Genomic DNA, 24,681 nt, shown 5'->3' with positions numbered 1-24,681 from the left:
AGGATGAAATGATTTGTAGGAGTAGTTTCTCTGTTATTAGATTAATTGCATTTTCTCAGGGAGCCTTTGCGGACATTCTTGAAAGACTTCCTCTGCCCTTCTGGTAATCACTTGCTGTGATGAAGCTTGGAGTAGGAAGCCTGTTTTTGAAATCTTGTGTCAGGCATACAAATGATGTGGTTTGCAGCTGATTGCCTGTAATCAGTATATCTGCAGAGGATGTTAACCTGTAAGAGGGGCCTTGATATTAGACTACCTATCCTGCTGGTGGTATTGTTGAGGGGACTAGTGATGTCTTTTACACATTGACAGATAATCTGTGTGTGTCACTGTCTCTTGTTCTCTCTGTCTAACTCTGTGACCCATACAGGAGGGCTCATTAACACTGTTCCTGCTGCCACTGTGGCCCTGAGCTCTGTGTCAGCATTTGAATCTTTGAAGTTTTTTGTTCTGTTCTTCAGATGGCATAAGACTGCACTGGTACACTGGAATTGGTATTGAATTTTATTGTTGTTGTTTTGCCCTTGAGAGGAAATTCCTACGATATAAGAATTTATCCATGTCCAGTGGTTATCTCGTAATATTCTTTTAAATATTTTGATAGCCCTGCAACAGTGTCACATAGTGGAAGGAGGCTGGTGGAAAATCTTTGTCTTTAGTCTAAAATCTGTTGTCTCATACTGCTCCACATACACATCAGTCATAGTTTGACTCCACCCCTATGTGCACACATAAGCATTGTCTCCTTGCAACATTATGGTGACAGTTTGAGATGGTTTTTGCTTTGGATTTGAGGTGGTTTTTGCTTTGGATTTGAGGTGAGGCAGATTGCGTGGTTTCACACTTATGTCATTTGTTCTACACCAGCAGGAAGCTGCCTGGATATGGGATGGACTGGTGCAGTAAGGAATAAAGGCCATTTATATAAGTAGCTCCTCCTTTTTGCACTTTGCTTGTATTTGCCTTGCGATGAAGATGATACTAGTGTGTCTTTTGATGGATGCAGTACATCTTATATTGGTCCTATCTCATTTCTTGAAGGTGATCACAGTTAAGGCAACTCTGAGGTTTCCAGGCATGTATTCCTCATTAAAGAAGAGATTGTATATGTGAACTAAGCATATTTCTCAGCTTAGTTTACTATTTTGGCAGGGATTCCATCAGTCCCAGCGCGCTTGATGATTCTCAGCTGTCAGATGGCCTTTCAAAAATTGCAAGGCAGACTCTGGTTCTCCTAAAACCTGTCTGATGCCTTGTAGGGAAAGAAATTTGACCTTGCCCAGTTCATTGTCTCAGCATTTCCCATGGAGTCAGTTGTACTAGAAATTCCGCATGGCTACAATGTGCAACTGTCACCTGTGCATCTCCAATAACAGACAGGCCGTCACACTATCTAGCCTATATTATGCAAAGTACTAAATCTTTGATATAAATGTTTATTCACAAGTTTGAAATTCCTCATCAGTTATATAATATACACCCATTCTTAGTTGGGAGTGAAATGTAAGTGTTTGCAATCTAGTAGCCATTTGGATGCCTTCAATGTGAAATGCCAGACTTAATCATCAAATGCCTAATCTGAATTCTTAAAATGGGCTCTTACGGGTGAGAGGCTGATCCTGTCTTTAGTATGCCTTTGAGTTTTCAGTAAAAGCATCTCATGCTGAAAATACTGAACTGAAATGTAGAGATTTAACATTTAAGATTGAACTTTTGGCCAGTCTTCATTTTGTTTTTTGTTTGATGCTTTTATTTCATCTGTTTGACTCTATGAAAAAAAATAGACCATGGAAACCGACTCTTCAGTCCAACTCCTGCATGCTGACCAAGTTTCCCAAACTAAACCATTCCATTTGCCTGAATTTGATCCATATCCCTCTAAACCTTCCCTATTCATGTACCTGTCCAATGTCTTTTAAATGTTGTAACTGTACCTGCATCTACCAATATTCCTCTAGCAGTTCATTTCACATATGAGCCACCATTTGCGTGAAACAGCTACCCCTCAGGTCACTTTTAAAACTTTCTCCCTCTCACTTTAAAATTACGCCCTCCGGTTTTGGATTCCCCGACCTTGGGGAATTGGCCTTGGTTAGTCATCATCATGTCTATGCCCCTCATGATTTTATAAACCTCTATAAGAACACCCTTCAACCTCCAAAGCTCTAGTTAAAAATGTCCATCCTCTCCTTTTTAACTCAAACCCTCTCATCCTCGTAATATTCTTTAAATATTTTACGCACCCTTTCTAGTTTAATAACATTGTTCCTATAGCAGGGCAACCAGAACTGTATGCAGTGCTGCAAACATGACCTCCCAACTCCTATTCTCTAGCTCTGACTGGTGAAGGCAAGCGTGGCAAATGTCGCCTTCACCACCCTGTCTATCTGTGATGCAACTTAAAACGAACTAAGTGTAGGAACTCCTTGGTCCCTCTGTTCAACAGCAGTCCCTACCATTAACTGTGGAAGTCCTGCCCTTGTCTGGCATTTTCCACATACAGCAGATTTCACCAACAATAAACTCACCCACCATAGTGACCTCCAACCAGTCACTCTGGTCAGTATAGACTCTTTTACCGTTGACATCATGCGTTTCTTCTAATGTGTATACTTTATCATTCTTGTCAGTGTTTTTGTTCACTGAGTTGAGCCTGTTTTTGTGCCTTTGATTGCCTTACACTTATTTCAAATCTTAGTTTTTGTTTTAAAAGCCTGGCTTTGTTTACTCATGGACTTTGTGTTGCACTGGTAATCTTTTATAAATGAATTGAGCATTGTGGTGTGTATTTTGATGAGCAAATGGCAATATATCTCAATTTAAAAGTGAATGTAAAATGTAAACACCAGTAAGCAGTATAATAGACACCTAACTATCAGACCATTAATTTACAGATTAATCTGTATTTAAATATACAACATTTTACCTGAGTATTGGAGATTGTGGATAAAAGCAATTGAACGCTCATGTTTTTTTGCAAGGTGATATGTACTAGATCAGATAAGGTTGAATGAATAAATGCACAGCATTGAGGATTGAGTCAGTTGATTTCAACTGGCCTTGTTGTTAGCCTTCGCAAAGTAAAGGCAATTGCCAACATTCATGTTCCTTAGTTATTCAGTGATCCCTATTGGAATGATCTGTAATGCTATTGAACTATTACGTTGTCCATGATTTAACTTGCCTCTTATTGTTCAGCCAAAATGCTTAGTGACTTCTGTCACTCATGGAATAATATGTCACATCTCTCCAACTATTTTCTGTAAAGGAGGCCAGGCAGTATCAGAGGAGCAGGAAAGCTGACGTTCCAGTCGGGACCCTGATTTCTGAAGAAAGGTCACGACCTGAAACGTCAGCTTTCCTGCTCCTCTGATGCTACCTGGCCTGCTGTGTTCCTCCAGCTCCACACCGTTTTATCTCTGACTCCAGCATCGGCAGTTCATACTATCTCTGATCCTTTATAAAGTTTTTTTTTATATACTCAGTTTAAAATGGTAGTTTTTATTGTATATGTTCTTCTATGCCACTTAAATGGGTCTCCAATGTGTAGCAGTTTCCATGAAAATGCAATTCTTGATAGGTAAGATTGCCTCCTTACCCCGTCCTTCCTGTTCTGTGCCATTATACAAACCCAGAGGCATTAATGCACTTTCAAATCTGACAGAGTAAAATTTGACATGAAAGCTTGTTTGCATTGTTTCTCCTCCTCCAAATTGTTTCTTTCTCACTACTCATTAAAAAGTGATTTGAATATTTTTATCGTAAAAAGAAATTGTAGGTATTACAACTTGTTCACTTCAAGCCGTTTTTGGAAATGGTTGCTGATACAAAGTTAATCTAAAGAAAATGTTTTTGTAGTCTGTTGTCCCATTCTTTTGACCATCTGCTGCAGTTTACCTGCACATAACAAAAGCCAACAAGTGTACTTGCACTGTGCAATTGGAGTTTATGTATGTTTTTGTGCTTGTCATGTGTATGTGCAAATGGAATAAATTGTACAGAATGGATTAAAATAGAAGCCTTAACCGTGGTTTAGTTTGATTTTCTAATAATTACACCCAATAGCTTTGCTAGATAAATTTTATTGAAGTTGTGAATTTACTATAGGTGTTTGGTTATTTTTAAATCAAAAATACTTTGTGCAGTTTAGCAGTTATGTTAATTGTGCTAAAGTAAGAAGTCGTCTGTGGGTTAGTTTGTGGCAGGGTTATTTGGGGAAGGAATGATGTGAAGCAACCAGAAAATGCTTGCCCATCATTTGTCAGCATTACTGCATGAGATCAGCACTTTTCTGTTTCATTGCAGATCTTATGCTGTCATAGACAGGCCGAGTAATTTATAACATTTGGTATCTATCAAAAGCCCTAATAAACCTAAGTAAACGTGTGCATTATGCCTCTTCCTTAGAAGCATGATGTAATCATTGTAAACGTAAACAAGCTGTTAATTCGGTGGCTGTATAGTTAATATGTAAAATACTGTTAACTGAGTTATTTACATAAAACCTGACCTTTTTTTCTTTTTCTTCAATTTTGAATGTATTAAATGTAAATTTAAGCATGCAGGAATCTTTTGTCTGAAGTTGCTTACTTAGCTAAGTTGAAAATCTTAACATTTCTTTCGGTCCAAATTGCACAACAGATGGCAGTGAAGGCATGTATAAACACTGAGTATTGGATAGAGGTGTGCTTTAAGTCTACTGGCCTAGTCCTTTATGTTACAGCATTACAGAGGGTTTTGAGGGCACCGAAGTTTTCGAGACTGAGCACCTTGGTTTTAGAGTAGTAGAGTGGAAAGATATATTTGAGTGATGGTTTAATCAGGCCTGGTGTATTGAGACTGATGAAATAATGGGCGAGTAGTGCTCTGGGATAGCAATGCTGTTAAGTAGTACTAAATTCTGAGAGATTGAAAAGTATGTGGTCTAGGAAGAATGGGTGCTAGATCAGAAAAGCTGAGAACATAGAATTTATGGATAATGCTTTTTTTAAAAAATGCAGCAGTTTGTTCATGCCAAATACAAGATAGTCATACGAAGGAAGCATTGGTAGAAGATGCACTATTTGCAAAAATATAAAAAGTGATGCTCTGGGCAGAATTTGGAGCTGGGAAAAGTTATATCAAGAAGTAGGTGTGGAAACAAGGAGCTGGTTTTTCCAAGGGGTGACAGTGTTGCAGAAGTTGTGAGCTAGCCCTTTTTTTAAATGAAAGAAGGTTTCACGTTTCTGAGGAGATTACATGCGGGGCTTCTTCAAAAGTGCAGAGCTGCTTTTCCATTCTAGTAGCTGTTTCATAGTACTGGGTAGGGACAGGGTACCAGATGGGGTTCACTACAAGCAGACTAGGTAGGTGATGCATTACTTAGGGCATGACTGGGTGGATGGGATAAATCTGGTCTCTCAGAGAAGATTGCTGTCAAGTCTGGGGGTTCTGGTTTTGGGTTTGGATTGGGTGAGGTCGGCAGTGGAGGTGGGGTGGAGAGAATTGATTCTGATCTGCTCAAGTTGGTTGAGAGCAGGGCAGGACTGGCAGTTGAACGTTCCAGGGCTTAGAAATTTCAGGTGTGATAGAGAGGGTTGGAGGAATTGCATTACTGACTGATTTAAGGAGAAGGTCGTAGCTGTGACAAAGAGAGCACAATTTGGAGGGCTCATCCAGTGAGGCAATCCATGTGGAATTTAGGTGGAATCACAAGTAATAGGGTTACACTATAGGCCTCTTGATGCCTAGTGGGAATTAGAGGAACAGATGTGTAAGCAGATCGTGGAAAGATGTAAAAACAACAGGGTTGTGGTAGTGGGTGATTCACTGAGTCTACCTTCATGCCAGGGGCTTAGATGGGGCTGAATGTAAGTGTATCCCGAACAAATATTCGAAACAATATGTAGATATTATAACTGAGAAAGGAGCCATATTAGACTTTGTATTGGAGAATGAGCCTGGCCAAGTGATCGAAGTTTCAGTGGGGGAACATTATGGAAACAGTGATCATAATTCTGTAAGTTTTAAGATAATCATGGAAAAGGATAATTGCACCAGTATTATTCGGAAACTGGAAAAATTATATTGGGGGCAGCTGTTTGAAGTTTAATCCACATTTGACATGTGGAAGCCTTTTAAAGTTCAGGAACAACATGTTCCTATGAGAATAAAAGATAGGGATTGTAAGATTTGGGAACCTTGGACGATGAGAAATATTCGAGTTAGTTTAAAAAGAAAAAGTGAGAAAACATAAGATTTAGGAAACAGAAACCAAACAAAGCCCTTGAATGTAAAAGAAGCAGAAAAGAATTTTTAAAAAAAGACATTAGAAGGGATTGAAGGGGCTATGAAGTGTACTTAGCATGTAGGATTCAAGAGAATCTTAAGGTATTTTATAGGTATCTGAAGAATAGAACAGTAGCCAAGGAAAGGGTATGTCCACTCAAGATAAAGGAGCGAATTTATGTGGAGAGCAACAGGAAGCGAGTGAGGTCCTTCATGAATACGTCACATTAGTATTCACCAAGGAGAAAGGCATAGATGGCAATAAATTTAGGAGGGGTTTGTTGATGCTCCCAGGCATGTTGATGTTAAGAAGCAAGAGGTTTTGTGTGTTCTGAAAAACATTAAGGTAGATTGGTCCCCAGATTCTGATGAGATCTATCTCAGGATACTGACAGAAGCAAGGAAGATTGTTGGGCCTTTGACAGAGATTTTTGTATCCTCTTTAGCCACAGGGGAGTCCTAGAAGACTGGAGAATAGCCACTGTTATTCCTTTGTTCAAGAAGGGCAACAGAGATAATCCAGGAGATAATAGGTTGGTGAGCCTTGCATTAGTGGCAAGGAAACAATTGGAGAAGATTGTTAGGGACAGGATTTACTTGCATTTGAAGAAGAATTGACTTATTGGAGATATTTGGCATGGCTTTAATGCAAGGAAGGCCTTGTCTCAGAAACTTGATTGAGTTTTTTGAGGAAGTGACAAAGATGATTGATAAGAGTAAGTCAGTGGATGCTGTATGTGTGGACTGTACTAAAGCGCTTGACAAGTCCTGAAGTTCAAATCATATGGAACCCATGGTGAGCTGGCAAGTTGGATACAAAATTAGATCGGCTATAGAAGACATAGGGTAGTTGTGGAGGGGTTCTGAAGATCTGTGACCAGTGGTATTCTGCAAGATTTAGTGGTAGGACCGCTGTTGTTTTTAATGTAGCTAAAGAAATTTGATACAAATATTGGTGGTCTGATTAATAAATTTACAGATGACATGAAAATTGGAGCTGTGGATGATGAAGTATAGCAAAGGATGCAGCAGGATATTGATCAGCTGGAAATTTGGATGGAGAAATGGCGGATGGAGTTTAATCCAGACAAGTGTGAAGTGATGCATTTTGGGCGGTCAAATTCAAGAGGATAGTATACCGTAAATGGCAGGATCCTTAGCATTGATATACAGAGGGATCTTGGGGTACAAGTCCCTGAAAGTAACATCACAAGTGGATAAAGTTATAAATTACGCATAGGCATGCTTGCCTTCATTAGTTGGGAAATTGAGGATAAAAGTTAGTAAGTCGTGCTGCAATTTTGGTCAGGTCAGATTTACATTACTGCGCAGTCCTGGTTGCTGCACTAGAAGAAAGATATGGAGGCATTGGAGAGGGTGCAGCAGAGGTTTACCAGGATGTTGCATGGGTTGGAGTGTATACATTATAAGGAAAGGTTGGACAAGCTTGGATTGTTTTTTGCTAGATCATTGGAAGAACTTCATACAGTTTTACATACATCTGAAGGACATGGCTAGTGTGGATAGTCAGGGCCTCTTTCTCAGGGTGGAATTGTCAAATACTGCAGGGCATATGTTTAAGGTGAGAGAGTGTAAGTTTTTAAAGATGTACAAGGAAGGGTTTTTTTAAAAAAATGACTGTAGTGGATACCTGGAATGCTCTGCTAAGGAAGATGTTAGAAGCAGATACAATGGCAAAGCTTAGGGAGCATTGAGATCGACACATGAGCAGGCAGAGAATAGAGGGATACAAACCATGTCCAGACAGGTGGGATTAGTTTGTAATAGGATCATGACATGGATATAGTAGGCCAAAGGGCCTGTGTACTTTTCTGTGTTCTAGTTGGCCAAGGGTGGCGCATGACTTTGTTGGGTTGGGTCATGTGTGGCTGCTAGGGAAGGGAAAGGGCTGGGGTGTTTGGGGAGGGTGGTGGTTGGGTCAGGGACTAGGGTGTATAGTTAGGTTCTATGTGTGAAGTAGGTGTGGGATCTGTTGAATAGTCTCCAGAGTTAGATAATATATTTTAACAGTCTTGATTTTTTTTTGAGTAATACATAGTTTTATTGGAGCCCTCCAAATTCTCCAATTTTAAATGGAGACCCTTGGAGGGATCTGGGCACAGAGGAATTGCCCAGTGAAACATTCAACTTACTGGGCAATTCCTTTGTGTGCGCTATGAAGGGGATTTCACAGGATCCCTGTGCGCAATTTCCACCTACGCTGGAATAATGACTGTCTGGCCAGCAGAAGCTCTGGGCCAAATCTCTCAAATTACAGGAAGCAAGAGCCTCAATGCACAAAAGTATTTGCAGCACAAGAAACTTAACATTTAAAGTAAGAAATATGAATGTACTGTTGCATCTAGTGCATTTAGTCTTCAATGTCATGAGTGTAGTTCTCAAATTTTCTTGTATTTATGCTCGATCAGCTGACTGTGATTTTACTTTTATTTTCATGAACAGTTGAATAGATGCAGAAGTAATCAAAAATTAGCAGTCATCAAACAGTTTAACTGATATACTGGACAGAAAGAGAAAGGAAAAAAAATTGAAATTCCTCTAAATAAGTGTAGTATTCCTTTTCCTGATGAGTCTCCATAAAATAATCATGACTTTCTGTCTGAAGACAAGCTCAGTGCAATGCCATGGCACCAACCCTAGTTAGGGCAAGAGGGCTGGTCCTGAATCTACCCAGCCAGAATGGGGATTGAACCCTGTGCTGTTATCTTCACTCTGATTCAGACCATCCGTCCAGTCAACTAAGCCAAGCGGGAATTGAGTTGGTGTAGCAGCATATGCTTTTACAAGCACAAGAATGTAAGATTTGACCATTTTGCCCATCAAGAATAATCATACTTAGCCTTAGTTACTTGCTGTAACTGTCTGTTTGTGACTCATACATTGGAATTCCCATGTCCTTCTGCAGTTGTGCTGCATTGAAGTAATTCTCTGCTTTGTCATTCTTCCTGCCAACATTTTACCCCACAATTCTGCATCTCCTGGAATTTTGCCCACTTAATTAAAATAGCTGAATTGGTTTCCATCCTACAAACTAAGGAATAGAACAGCACAGTATGGGCCCTTTGGCCCATGAAGTTGTGCCGACCTATTCTACTAAGATCAAATTACCCTGCATACCCTACATTTTACAATCACCCATGTGCCTACACAAGAGTTGGTTAAGTGCCCCTAATGTATCTGACTCCACTACCACTGCCGGCAGCGCAATCCACATGCCCATCATTCTGTGTTTTCTTAAAAAAAAAAGCACCTACCTCTGACATCTCCCCTATACCTTCTTCCCATCACCTTGAAATTATGCCCCCTTGTAGTAGTCATTTCTGCCCTGGGGAAAAAAGTCTCTGGCTATCCGCTCTATCTATGCGTCTCTTCATCTTGTACACTTCCATCAAGTAACCTCTCATCCTTCTTTGCTCCAATGAAAAAAGCCCTAGCTCCCTCAACCTTTCCTAAGATCTGCCCTCTAGTCCAGGCAGCATTCTGGTAAAATAGTATCAGAGATAATGGGAACTGCAGATGCTGGAGATTCCACGATAATAAAATGTGAGGCTGGATGAACACAGCAGGCCAAGCAGCATCTCAGGAGCACAAAAGCTGACGTTTCGGGCCTAGACCCTTCATCAGAGAGGGGGATGGGGGGAGGGAACTGGAATAAATAGGGAGAGAGGGGGAGGCGGACTGAAGATGGAGAGTAAAGAAGATAGATGGAGAGAGTGTAGGTGGGGAGGTAGGGAGGGGATAGGTCAGTCCAGGGAAGACGGACAGGTCAAGGAGGTGGAATGAGGTTAGTAGGTAGCGGGGGGTGCGGCTTGGGGTGGGAGGAAGGGATGGGTGAGAGGAAGAACCGGTTAGCCAGACGCCAACTCTCCGACACCACCTCCTACCGCCTCCTCGATCATGACCCCACACCCGAGCACCAAACCATCATCTCCAACACCATTCACGACCTCATCACCTCAGGGGACCTCCCACCCACAGCCTCCAACCTCATTGTTCCCCAACCCCGCACGGCCCGTTTCTATCTCCTTCCCAAAATCTACAAACCTGCCTGCCCTGGTCGACCCATCGTCTCAGCCTGCTCCTGCCCCACCGAACTCATCTCCACCTATCTGGACTCCATTTTCTCCCCTTTGGTCCAGGAACTCCACACCTACGTCCGTGACACCACCCACGCCCTCCACCTCCTCCAGGACTTCCAATTCCCTGGCCCCCAACGCCTCATATTCACCATGGACGTCCAGTCCCTGTACACCTGCATTCCGCATGGAGATGGCCTCCAGGCCCTCCGCTTCTTCCTGTCCCGCAGGCCCGACCAGTCCCCCTCCACCGACACTCTCATCCGCCTAGCTGAACTCGTCCTCACACTCAACAACTTCTCTTTTGACTCCTCCCACTTCCTACAGACTAAGGGGGTGGCCATGGGCACCCGCATGGGCCCCAGCTATGCCTGCCTCTTTGTAGGTTACGTGGAACAGTCCCTCTTCCGCACCTACACAGGCCCCAAACCCCACCTCTTCCTCCGGTACATTGATGACTGTATCGGCGCCGCCTCTTGCTCCCCAGAGGAGCTCGAACAGTTCATCCACTTCACCAACACCTTCCACCCCAACCTTCAGTTCACCTGGGCCATCTCCAGCACATCCCTCACCTTCCTGGACCTCTCAGTCTCCATCTCAGGCAACCAGCTTGTAACTGATGTCCATTTCAAGCCCACCGACTCCCACAGCTACCTAGAATACACCTCCTCCCACCCACCCTCCTGCAAAAATTCCATCCCCTATTCCCAATTCCTCCGCCTCCGCCGCATCTGCTCCCACGATAAGACATTCCACTCCCGCACATCCCAGATGTCCAAGTTCTTTAAGGACCGCAACTTTCCCCCCACGGTGATCGAGAACGCCCTTGACCGCGTCTCCCGCATTTCCCGCGACACATCCCTCACACCCCGCCCCCGCCACAACCGCCCCAAGAGGATCCCCCTCGTTCTCACACACCACCCTACCAACCTCCGGATACAACGCATTATCCTCCGACACTTCCGCCATTTACAATCCGACCCCACCACCCAAGACATTTTTCCATCCCCTCCCCTGTCTGCTTTCCGGAGAGACCACTCTCTCCGTGACTCCCTTGTTCGCTCCACACTGCCCTCCAACCCCACCACACCTGGCACCTTCCCCTGCAACCGCAGGAAATGCTACACTTGTCCCCACACCTCCTCCCTCACCCCCATCCCAGGCCCCAAGATGACATTCCACATCAAGCAGAGGTTCACCTGCACATCTGCCAATGTGGTATACTGCATCCACTGTACCCGGTGCGGCTTACTCTACATTGGGGAAACCAAGCGGAGGCTTGGGGACCGCTTTGCAGAACACCTCCGCTCAGTTCGCAACAAACAACTGCACCTCCCAGTCGCAAACCATTTCCACTCCCCCTCCCATTCTCTTGATGACATGTCCATCATGGGCCTCCTGCACTGCCACAATGATGCCACCCGAAGGTTGCAGGAACAGCAACTCATATTCCGCCTGGGAACCCTGCAGCCATATGGTATCAATGTGGACTTCACCAGTTTCAAAATCTCCCCTTCCCCTACTGCATCCCTAAACCAGCCCAGTTCATCCCCTCCCCCCACTGCACCACACAACCAGCCCAGCTCTTCCCCCCCCACCCACTGCATCCCAAAACCAGTCCAACCTGTCTCTGCCTCCCTAACCGGTTCTTCCTCTCACCCATCCCTTCCTCCCACCCCAAGCCGCACCCCCCGCTACCTACTAACCTCATCCCACCTCCTTGACCTGTCTGTCTTCCCTGGACTGACCTATCCCCTCCCTACCTCTCCACCTACACTCTCTCCACCTATCTTCTTTACTCTCCATCTTCGGTCCGCCTCCCCCTCTCTCCCTATTTATTCCAGTTCCCTCCCCCCATCCCCCTCTCTGATGAAGGGTCTAGGCCCGAAACGTCAGCTTTTGTGCTCCTGAGATGCTGCTTGGCCTGCTGTGTTCATCCAGCCTCACATTTTATTATCTAGCATTCTGGTAAATCTCCTCTGCACCCTCTCTAAAGCTTCCACATGCTTCCTATAATGAGGTGACCAGCGCTGAACACAATATTCCAATCCTGGTCTCACCAGGGCTTGATAGAGCTGCAGCATAACCTCACGGCTCTTAAACCCAATTCCCCTGCCAATGAAAGTCAATACACCATATACCTTCTTTACAACCCTTTCAACTTCGGTGGCAACTCTGAGGGATGCGGAGCCTGAGATACCTCTGTTCTTCCACACTGCTTAGAATCCTGCCATTAATGTGATATTCTGCATTCAAATTCAACCTTCCAAAATAAATCACTTCACACTTTTCTGGGTTGAATTCCATCTGCCACTTCTTTGCCCAGCTCTGCATCCTGTCAATGTCCTGTTGCAACCTACAACAGCCCGCCATGCTGTCCACAACTCCACCAACCTTCGTGTCATCAGCTAACTTACTAACCCACCCTTACACTTCCTCAGCCAGGTCACTTAGAAAGATCAGAAACAGCAGAGGTCCCAGAACAGATCCCTGCGGAGCACTACTGGTCACCAAGCTCCAGACTGAATATTTTCCATCTACTACCACCCTCTGTCTTCTCTTGGGCAGCAGTTTTGTATCCATGCAGCCAAATTCCCTGAACCCCATGCCTCCTTACTTTGAGTAAATAACTGACATAAAACAGCAAGGAGTATAGAAGGGGGAGCTCTTCCTGTTGGTAAAAGGTTTGAGAGTCAGAGGGAGAACCCAGTGAAAGCAGTTGGACCAAAGAGCGACACAAGGAAAAATGTTTTCATGCAGTGAATGGTTACTGTCTCGAATGTGTTGTTTGAAAATGGAGGTAGGAATATTTAATTATGAATTACAAGGGTGAATCAGGTCATTATTGAAAGAGGAAGAAAATGCAGGGTCTATGCAGAAAGGCAGAGGGGTGTGGGGTCTGGGAAGGGTTGCTGTTGTAGACCGCCATCATGATGAGCTGAATCGCCTCCCTCCATGATGGAATGTTTTTAATTCAGTAGAATTTTTTTCTCTTTCTGGATAGTGCTAAATCGCATTGAGAGCACAAAACCTACACTCGGGACAGAATTTTAATAAAAGGGTGTCTCCTCTTTTAAGATGGAGATGAGGAAGGAATTTTTTCTCCCAGAGGGGATTTTAGCTTACAAACAATGGGGAGTGATGCTGGAGCCTCCAATGTCTTATGTTGCTGACCAAGAATCTCTCTCACTCTTACTGAATGCCTTTGACACAGTCACAGATTTATGCAACATGGAAACAGACCACAAGGCCCAACTCATCCACCTTGACAAGATATTCTATATTGATCTAGCCCCCTTTGCTGGCATTTGGCCCATATCCCTCTAAACTCTTCCTGTTCATGCACCCATCCAGATATTGTTAAAATATACCCTCTTCAACCACCACCTCTGGCAGCTTGTTTCATACAGTCATCACTCTCTGCGTGAAAAAGTTGCCTCTTAGGTCCCTTTTAAATCTTTCCCATTAACCTTTGCCCACTAGTTTGGACTCCCCTGCCCTCGGAAAAAGACCTTGACTCTGCACCTAATAATTTTATTAACTCCTATAATGTCACCCGTCAGCATCTGACACTCCAGGGGGAGAAAAAACCCCAGCGTTTTCTGCTTCTCCCACTAGCTCAAAACCTCCAGTCCTGGCAACATGCTTGAAAATATTTTCTGCACCCTGTCAAGTTTAACAATGACGTGCCTATGGCAGGAAGACCAGAATTGAATGTGGTATTCTAAAAGTGGCCTAACCAATGTCATGTGCAGCCACAACATGACATCTTAACTCCTATACTTGATGCACTGACCAATGAAGGCAAACATGCCAAACAGTGCTGACCATCCTGTCTACCTGTGACATTACTTTCAAAAAGCAATGCAGTTGCACCCCTAGGTCTCTTTGTTCCGCAACATTCCACAGGGCCCTACCGTTAACAGTATAAGTCCTGCCTGGAGTCCTTTGTCAGAATGACATAATACCCGTTATCTTTGTATCCGGTTTCAAAGTAGACTGCCCCCTCACACTGTTAGATATATTTTAGCTTGCCTAGATTAATGAATTAACCTCAGTTTTAACCAGTCTAGGTGGCATGTTTCACTAATATTCATCTCCATACCTGCCAATCACCTTGAACCACCACACCAGAAATTGCAAGACCTCTCTAATAAAGAAATTGAGAAATATAAGAATTAAGAATTAAGAATAAAGAAATCTAAGAATGAAATTAGACATATATACCAGGTAGGAGATTTGCTCCACTTTCTCCAACAATTCACAACAAAAAGTAGCTTCTATTTCTTAATATTCTGACATGGCAGGAGTGAATTTTGTAACTGAGTGGTAAACTACATTGGTGGAGGATGAGTTTTCAGTACTGTCTCCTCGAGGGAGTCATGGGAAGTCTCAGGAAGCTGTTCATTAAAATGAGAAAATTGAGCTATAGGTGCTCAACACAGGAAGCTCCCTAATGTGACAGTGGGAAACCAAGATATTCAGTTACTTTTCAATTATCTACAGCAGTTTAAAAGAGGACTTCATATCTCCCACAGCACAGTGATAAGCAATTGTTTGCAGCAACAGGCAACTTGACCGTAGAACCCGCAACATATTCCCTTAAGGTGAAAACAAAGCCAACACGTCTCATGAAAGTATGTCTTGAAAAACATTGTAAAGCTTTCTTACTAACAAGATGGACAGGAAAACGCCAACCATGCCTTCACGCCAGGTGTGTGAAGCGTGATAACTATGTGTCCCCTATCTTAGTGCCATCTCACCACCATGTTGTGCCCTTCCCAACATCTATTGTCACCACTACCACAATGGCAGGGAAAAATGGATTGGCATACCTTTTGACTAAATATTTTTGACCACATTATCAACGTATCTTCCATGTTCATCCAGCCCGAGACTGAAACTTTACACCTGAACTTGTGCCTCAGTCACAGAGACATGGCCAATTATGCCACAAGACCTCCTATAATGTAAATTTATGAAAAATAGAATGTTTTATGAGGGATTGTATGCTGTATTTTTGTCTAACACTTGCATTTTACATCATCACAGAGTAGTTACAGTGCAGGAAAACACCATTCAGTCAAATGTATCTGTACCTAATCTCCAAGCAAGGATTGAGTGCTATACTTGTTTCTTGCCTTTTCCCTGTAATTAAGCATATTGTTGTTTGGAAAAGGAGCAGCCTGGCAGCCTGACTCCTTTTTAAATGCCTCCATTAACACTGCTTCCACCACAATCCCAGACAGTGTATTCCAGACTTTAACTGCAAGCTGTGTGATAGTTTTCTTCTCAAATTGCTTCTGTTTCTTTGTCCAATTACTTTAAATCTGTGCTATCTTGTTCTTGATCCTTTGAGACTTTGGAAGAGATTTTCCCTATGTACTCTAGACCCCTCATGATTTTGAATGCGATTAGATCTCCTCTCAATCTACTCCTCCAAGGGAAACTGTTCTAACTTTGGAATCTATCTCCATAATTCAAGTTCCTTATCCCTGAAACCATTTTTGTGAATTTATTTTGCACCGTCTTAATGGTAAGGTCCTCGGAGTGTTGCTGAACAAAGAAACCTTGGAGTGCAGGTTCACAGTTCCTTGAAAGTGGAGCCATAGGTGGATAGGATAGTGGAGACACAGGTGGATAGGATGGTGAAGAAGGCATTTGGTATCCTTGCCTTTATTTGTCAGTGCATTAATAACAGGAGTTAGGAAGTCATGTTGCAGCTGTACAGGGCGTTGGTTTCGTCACATGCGGAGTATTGTGGGCAATTCTGATCTCCCTCCTAGAAAGGGTTTAAAGATTTACGAGGATGTTGCCAGGGTTAGATGGTTTGAGCTACATGGAGATGCTGAATAGACTGGGGGTATTTTCCCCAGAGCATTGAAGGCTGACGGGTGAACTTAGAGATGTTTATAAAATCATGAAAGGCATGGCTAGGGTAAATAGGCAAGGTCTTTACCCTGGGGTGGGGGAGTCCAAACCTAGAGGAGATAGGTTTAAGGTAAGAAGGAAAAGATATAAAAGGGACATAAGGGGCAACTTTTTCTTGCAGAGAGTGGTGCATGTATGGAATGAGCTACCAGAAGAAATGGTGGAGGCTTGTAAAGTTACACCATTTCGAAAACATTTGGATGGATATGTGAATAGGGAGGGTCTAGAGGGATATGGGCCAAATATTGGTAAACGGGACTAGATTTATATTGGATAGCTGGTTGGCACGGACAAGTTGAACCAAAGGGTTTGTTTCCGTGCTGTATATCTCTGACTCCGATGCCTTTGTGTCCTTCTGAACAGACAGAACACAATCTTCCAGATGAGACTGAAATGGTGTCTCATACAAAATTTACAGCATTTTTAAAACACTCTCTGTGGGATTCCCTTGATGTCACTTGCCAATTTTTCTCATGGATTCTTTTTGTCTTTGTGATTTCACCCCTGCATTTTCTGCACTCTGTTTTTCCAATATTGAACTTTTCCATTCTGGATGTATGGTCTTCTTGCTTTGTCCTGAATATGTGCTGCTTAACTGCTCAAGATTTGTCCTCCTACTACTGTCTGCTGCAGATGCAACAAGTTGCAAGCGATAACTGTGCGTCTGCGCTTACAAATCCCAGAATTACTTTTATGACTGGTGTGAACACGTATCTATAACCACTGCTTCAATCCTTGCTTTTGGGCATCAATGGAAAACTATTGAGTATTAATGTGTTCATAATAACCAGTTTCAAGTCCACTGAAAGTTGGCAGAATTTGTGGTTCTGTAAAAGAAACAAAACAAAATAGTGTATCCTTTCCAGCTTTGCAGAATAAAGCACAAGTTATCATATTCAAAGAATGTTAAACAAATATACCACACTATATCCAAATAAAATAAATTTTAAAATTGTTCATAGTTTAGTGGTAATGTGCTGTCAGTACTTTCACAAGCTGTGTTTACCAGTATATCACTTTCTTCATGAATTTTCACATAGAAAGCTGTTATTTTTAATATCAATTCCTAATGTTGAACTGGTGCATGAAAGTGCTCTGGGGTAATGTTTTAAATTGTTCTAGGCACAGAGTCCTTGAAACAGGGCAACAGTGGTAGAAGGCCATGATTGAAAATTTGGGCTTCCTAATACGGTGAGAAAGTGAAAATTGAAGAGCAATGAACAGATATTCAAATGGATACTTTTATCTGTTTTACATGCGCAGGCACTTGCCTTTTTTTAGCTAAGTAGATGGAAACATCAAATACTTTGTAAATCTTCATAACTTTACATTTGGCTAAGAAACATTTAAGAGCATTTTGAGGTTGGGAAAATACTCCTGCATTAATGAAAGATTCTTTTAGAGGTTCCAGTCAGTCATATTCTATTTAAGAATAGTTTTTGTTAATCAGCGTGTGTCAGTGATTCATACGTCCTGTGCAAACTTCCCAATGACCCATTTGTTCCTCTTTTTTTTATTACTTTCTTTCCTGTGTTCGGAAATGTTGCTGGTCGTGGATAGTTGGGGAGGATGGAGGACAAGTATGTATTGCTAATTGCCCTTCATAGCATTGGTGAGCCGCCTATATGAGCTGCTGCAATTCTTTTTTGGTACCCACAGTACTAATTGAAAGGAGCTCCAAGATTTATACCAAGTAATATAAAAGTTTCAAATGAGGATGGTGTATGATTTGGAGGTGGTGGTGTTCCCTTGAATCTTTTGCAACTATAGGTAGATAGTATAGGTGGTTTGTATGGAAAGCACTGTCAGAGAAGCCTTGCTGAGTTGCTGCAGTGCATCGTGTCGTTCTTGTATGCCACTGCCTCTGTCAATGGAGGCAGTGAGCATTGAATTTGGTTCATGTGTTCATCAACTTTCTTGAGCTTTGTAAGTGCTTGACTGATTCAGGCAATTGGAGAGTATTCATGGTGCTTTAGTGTCTGAGGAGTTGTGAATGAGACTGAATAATTTGCAATCGTCATTGGATATCTGCATTTCTGACCATCATTTTGGAGACGTCATTAATGAAGTGAGCCAAGATGGTTGAGTCTAAGACAATGACAGTTCAAATCCCCACCTGCTCCAGAGGTAAGTAATAACATTTCTGACCAAGTTGATTGGAAAATATCTACCTGGGGAAATACTGCAGTTATGGATTCGACTCAGATGATCAACTTCCAACAAGCACAATTATCTTCCTTTGCTATGGCTCCAACCAGGGGAGAGATGTCCTCCTCCCATCCCTTGCTCATTGGCTCCTGTTATGTTAGGCTCCTTGAGGCCGCATTCAGTTAAATGCTGTCTTGATGGTCACTCGCTTCCCATCTATTTGTTCACATCTATTTGTTCAACTTGTTTGTACAGGTGGAATATTAGTTATTGATGAGGAAGTGCCCTTTTGAGAGCAATAATGCCTTCCACTGATGATCAAGAGCAGTCTGCTGGAGCTTGGTTGCATTTGTCCTGCTTTTTGATGTTGAAAATAATTATACTGCTGCTGGTGGTTCGTAGCTCCTCACGGATCCCCACTTTTTGTGGGATGTGAAGACTCTAAACTGGTTTATTTGGGTGCATGCATGTTCATGGAATCATATTGGAACTTTTCCATTTTAAAGAAAAACTTCTGAAGACAGTTAAGATGTAGGAGCATTATGCTATTTGGGCAATCGAGTCTTGTTCTGCCATTTGGTAATGGCTGATTTATTTCTTAACCCCATTCTCCTGCCTGTTACCTGTAGCCCTTGAATCCTTTACCAATCAGGAACCTGATTATCTCTGTCTTAAATACACTAGATGACTTGGCCTTCACAACCCTTTGTTGTTCCTTCAGTTTGAGGTTGTGCACTCAGGCTCCTGGTCTTTCCTGCTAGTGTAAGCATCTTCTGTATATTCATTCTCCCCAGGCCTCTCGGTATTCTGTAAGTTTTAATCAGATACCCCTTATCCTTCTAAACTCCCATTTGAGTATACACCCAGAGCCTTCAACTGCTCCTTGTATGACCAGCACTTCATCCTCAGAGTCGTTCTTGTACACCTCCCCCGGGGCCCTCCAACATCAACACACCCAGCCATAGATACAGGGCCCAAAACTGTTCAAAATATTCTGAATGCGATCTTATGCCTTATGCAGCCTCAGCAGTATATTTCTGCAGTTCTGTTCTAGCCCTTTTGGAAATGAATTGTAACATTGCATTTGCCTTCCTAATTGCCACCTGAACCTGCGTGTTAACCTTAAGAGAATCATTATTAACTATTAGCCCCAAGTCCCTTTGTGCTTTGGATTTCCAAAGACTTTTCCCATTTAGAAAATAATCTACAACTATATTCTTCTTTTGAAACTGTATAACTTCACACTTTTCCTCATTGTATTTCATCTTCCAGTTCTCTGCCCACACTCCTAGTCTGTCAAAGTCCTTCTGCAGCCTCCCTGCTACCTCAGCATTATCTGCTCCTTCACCCACCTTTGTATCATCTGCAATCTTAGCAACAGTACCCTCACTTCCTTTTACAGACTGAAAGAACTGTGGATGTTGTAAATCAGGAACAAGAACACAAGTTGCTAGAAGACCTCAGCAAGTCTGGCAGCATCTGTAAAGAAAAAAAAATCAGTTCATGTCTCGGGCCTGGTCTTCCTTCCTCAGATATTCTGAGGAAGGAAGTCCGGACCCAAAACGTTAAGTCTGTTTTTTTTATCACAGATGCTGCCAGACCTGCTGAGCTCTTCCAGCAACTTCTGTTTTTGTGCCCTCAGTTCCTTTTGTTTATATCATTAATATATTATGAGAATAGTTGTCGTCTCAATACTGACCCCTGCAGAACTCCACTATTCACTGGCTACCATTCTGAAAAAGACCCTTTTATCCCTACTCTGTGCTTTCTGCTAGTCAGCAAATCCTCAATTCATGCCAGTACCTTTCCCCAAACATCATGAACTCTTATTTAGCAGCCTCCAATGTGGCACCTTGTCAAAGGCTTTCTGGAAATCCAAACTGATCTCTTTTGTCTAACTTGCGTGGGACCTCCTCAAGGAATTCGAGCAGATCAGTCAGGTATGACCTCCCCTTCACAAAGCTATGCTGACTCAGCCCTATTTTGTCACATATTTCCAAGTACTCCTCAATCTATCCTTAATAATGAACTGTCAAATCTTACAAACAACCAAGGTCATGCTCACTGGCCTATAGTTTCCTGTCTTCTGCCTCCCTCCCTTCTTAAACATTAGCCATTTCCAGTCCTCTGGGACCCTCCCTGACTCCAATGATTCCTGAAAGATCGCCACCGATTCCTCCGCAGTCTCCTCCACAGTCTTTCTCAAAACTCTGGGGTGTCGTCGATCTGGTCTGGATGATTTATACACCTTCAGCTTTCCCATCACCTTCTCCTCCGTGATGGCACTGCACTCATCTCTGACCCCGACTGACTTGAACGTCTTGTATGCTGCTGTTGTTCCACTGTGAAAACTGATGCAAAGTGTCCAATGAGTTCCTTTGCCATTTCTTTGTCTCCCATTACTACTTCAGCTTCATTTTCCACTCTTGCCTCTCTCTTACCTTTTTGTATCTTTTTTTAAACAAGAAACTCTTGCATTCATTTTTCATAATACTAGCTAGTTTATCATCATGTTTCATCTTCTTCCCCTTATTGCTTTTTTAGTTATCCTTTGCTGGTTTATAAAGACTTCCCAAGCCTCTGGCTTCCCACTAATCTTAGCCACATTGTATGCTTTTTCTTTTATGCTGTCTGTGATTTCCCTTGTCAGCCATGGTTGCCTCATCCTCCCTCCTCTTGGTATGTTTCTTCTTCTTGGGGATGAATTTCTGTAGTGCCTCCTTAATTGCCCCAGAAACTCCTACCACTGTGAGTCCACAGTGTTCCCTGCTACAGCCCTGCCAAATCCTATCAGCTCTGGCCAGCTCCTTCTTTAAGCCATTTATATTTACCTTTGCTCAGTTGTAATACTGTTACATCATTACCGATTTAATGTAGAATTTTTCATGACTACTTGCTGTCTCTAAATGCTTTTGAGTCCAAGGGGTACATTTTTTGAAGTGTAGTCACATGCATGTAGGAAAAGCTCAACCAATTTATGCACAGCCATGTACCACAAGCAGTAATGTGATAATGATCATATAAACTATCTTTGACATTCACCTTGAGTGTGTCCAGGAGGCTTTGGTTTAACTCCTCAGCTGAAAGTTGTCACCTATGACAGTGAGGTACTTCCTCAATATTAAACTGAAATGGTACGTTAGTGATAACAAAGTGTGAAGCTGGATGAACACAGCAGGCCAAGCAGCATCTCAGGAGCCCAAAAGCTGACGTTTTGGGCCTCGACCCTTCATCAGAGAGGGGAATGGGGAGAGGGTTCTGAAATAAATAGGGAGGGGGGGGGGCGGAGGCGGGCCAAAGATGGAGAGAAAAGAAGATAGGTAGAGAGGATAGTATGGGTGGGGAGGTAGGAAGGGGATAGGTCAGCCCAGGGAGGACGGACAGGTCAAGGAGGCAGGATGAGGTTAATAGGTAGGAAATTGAGGTGCGGCTTGAGGTGGGAGGAGGGGATAGGTGAGAGGAAGAACAGGTTAGGGAGGCGGGAACAAGCTGGGTTGGTTTTGGGAAGCAGTGGGGGGAGGGGATGAGCTGGGTTGGTTTTGGGATGCAGTGGGGGAAGGGGAAATTTTGAAGCTTTACCGTTGTATTAATCGAACTGTGTCTAGCGTCTACTCTTAAATGTGTTAAGGATTTTTCTAAAGGAACATTACTTTCGCAAAAAAATTTATCGTTTAAAATGGTACCTACTTGTAATCATTGACTTGTGTGTGTGTTTGCGGGGAGGGGAAGGTCTGGGTAGAGTGGTAAACACTTCCCAAATTGATATAATTTTGGACCTATTTTGTGCTCAATTTGCATGTGTTCAATATGAGCTGATAGACTTAAATGGTTTAAATGAATTAGCGTTTTTTACAACTCAGTTGTTGGCTGCTGTGATTGAAGTGAATAATAATTTGTTTTCTTTTGTCGTTTTGCAAAATGCATGTTACAGTAATAGGTTACTAAGTTGGTTTTACAATTTCTGACACATATGTACATGATGTTGTGCATGCACATTAATGGAAGATGAATAGCACACTTGCCCTAAGGGAAAGTAAATTGCTTGTAGCTTAATCATAGTTAGGAATATAGCAAGGGACATTGAAACTGTTAAGCAAACTTGTGACTTAGCCTTGTGATATTGGCCTTATTGACTGGAAAGAATACATGGCCTCCTAGCTTTTGATAGCCATAATGCAAGTGGTTAACAAATTAAAGTTGGAGATATTTAGGTTCTTTCTTGATTTGATTAAATCTGATTACATGAACTCTACAATTTTTGAATTTTACTCTGAACATGATGTATTTGTATTTATTTTGCCAGGTATGAAACAAAATGTCGGTAAGCGAAAAGAGCGACAATTTGGTTTATTCCTACGAGTCTTCTGTACACAGTACCAGTGTTCTCCTGAGCCTCAATGATCAAAGGAAACAAGATCTCTTTTGTGATGTGACTGTGGTTGTAGAAAACAAGACCTTTCGTGCTCATCGTTCTGTGCTTGCAGCCTGCAGTGATTATTTTCTGTCAGCAGTGACATGGAGAAAAGATCTTAACATGCTTGTTACACTTCCTGAGGAGGTAATGTGAAAAGTAAATGGGATTAATTTACAGTTGTTTTTGATAATTTTATTAGATGGTTCACTGTATGAACTTTTAATATGTAACTTCTAGTGACCACTAGTTTAATCTGTGTTGGTCATCTTGGCCTTTACATTTGGAACTGAGCATTCTGTGGGTTAGGAAGAAAAAAATGAAGACCAGGATCACTGGAGTTGTGCCACTTTTTCACACTGTCGTAGAATTCTTGGGGCTGTTCTGTTGAGGCACGCTGACCTGCAAGTATAGAACAACTGCAGCAGAGGCAAGACCATGCAAATAAATTGAGAAATTATATTCCTGGTCTTTGCCTCTTCTAGCACTTTGTTTCCAGTTGCTCAAACAAAGGAGTGCCCTGAAAAAAATGTAATATGATCCTTAAATGGCTGGATATTATTACTTTAACATTATATGCCTCCATCTTCCATTGGTTCTCTCAATTCTACAATTTCCATCTGCTGCAAAAAAGCTCTGATTTCAGAGTTCTGCAACTCCTTTTTGTTCCAATTTCTACCACTTGAACTGTCAATTTTGGACTTGCATTGATGTAACGCATGACCATTAAAATGCTCCAGGAACACTCTGGGCATGCTGTTGCTGTTTAATTCATGTATAAGGGAGCTGTAAACTCAGTGCCATGAAGACCAAAAGTGAATGATTCTGATGTAATTGAAAAGCCTTGTGTTTATTTTATGGAGAATTAGATACTTCATTGCTCATTTAAAATCACTTCTGTCAGTCATAGTTTTTTTTAGAAAAGTTCCAGTGTTCCATTTATGTTATATTTTAGTTTCCAGTTTCAAGAAATATAGAAACTTAAAAACAAACTTTCTACAACTTCTTGTTTTGGCGAATGAGAGAAACCATTTATTTGGATAAAGCTTTGTTTATTTATTGTTGATGGAAACAGTGTAAACGTTTAATTGATTTGTGACCATTGTGATCTTTGCCTGTCTGTTTTTAGCACTGGAAATAATTTAGTCATTGTCATAGCACAGTGTGATAAAGGTGTATCATATGTATTATCATCATTTAGGAATTCATTCTTTTTAACATAGAGCGCAGGTATATGTGGGTTTCAGTTCTTGGAATCTCTGGGATCTTTTCTGAGGTGAAAAAATAATTTGGGAAAATGATCTAAATTCTACATTTTCCAAAAAAGCATGTGTCTTAGTAATTGCCTGTCCAGATACCTATAATGTTAATTGATTGCCTGTTTATCTCACTGAGTTCATGACTACAGGAAGAAAAACAATCAGAGTAACATTGATAGTTTAGTTTGAGTTCAGTTCAGAAGAGCAGTTTCTTTGTAGCAACAGAGTAGTTTTAGGCTTATAGAGTCTCCAGTTTGTGAGAGTTTACAGATCTTTCTTAGCTGTCAGAAAGGAAAAGGAATCCAGATCCTCTGAGCTGAACGGAAGTTCAGGCCATCCAATCTGGAAAGGATCCTTTACACTGTTTCTACAATTTAAGGTGGAAAACTTAAAAGAGGTAGTTAGTACGGAATTCGGATTAAAATAGGAGTGATATTTCTCTGGGATTACATATCTGAAAAGTGTTGAGAGCTGCATTCTTTTTACTTTTATTTTTATTTATTTTCTCATTTTTGATTGGAACTGCGAGCTGTGATTTGAAACCGATCTTTGGACTGTGAACAGTTTT

At 42.1% G+C, this 24,681-nt stretch overlaps 1 protein-coding gene across 4 annotated transcripts in view; it reads left to right on the top strand.

Moving 5' to 3' along the window:
* Positions 1-24,681, top strand: part of LOC125457201 (transcription regulator protein BACH1-like) — a 65,980-nt gene that overhangs the window by 16,728 nt on the left and 24,571 nt on the right. For all 4 annotated transcript variants that reach the window (XM_059650360.1, XM_048541105.2, XM_059650361.1 and 1 more), the window contains exon 2: positions 22,747-23,001. In XM_059650360.1, the coding sequence (XP_059506343.1) occupies positions 22,759-23,001 (243 nt within the window). In that variant the 5' untranslated portion in view covers positions 22,747-22,758. The remainder of the gene's footprint in view (positions 1-22,746; positions 23,002-24,681) is intronic.

Source organism: Stegostoma tigrinum, chromosome 12 (assembly GCF_030684315.1).
Source record: "Stegostoma tigrinum isolate sSteTig4 chromosome 12, sSteTig4.hap1, whole genome shotgun sequence".
In the NCBI taxonomy this organism is placed as follows: Eukaryota; Metazoa; Chordata; class Chondrichthyes; order Orectolobiformes; family Stegostomatidae; genus Stegostoma; species Stegostoma tigrinum.
This window is presented reverse-complemented; position numbering and strand designations above follow the sequence as displayed.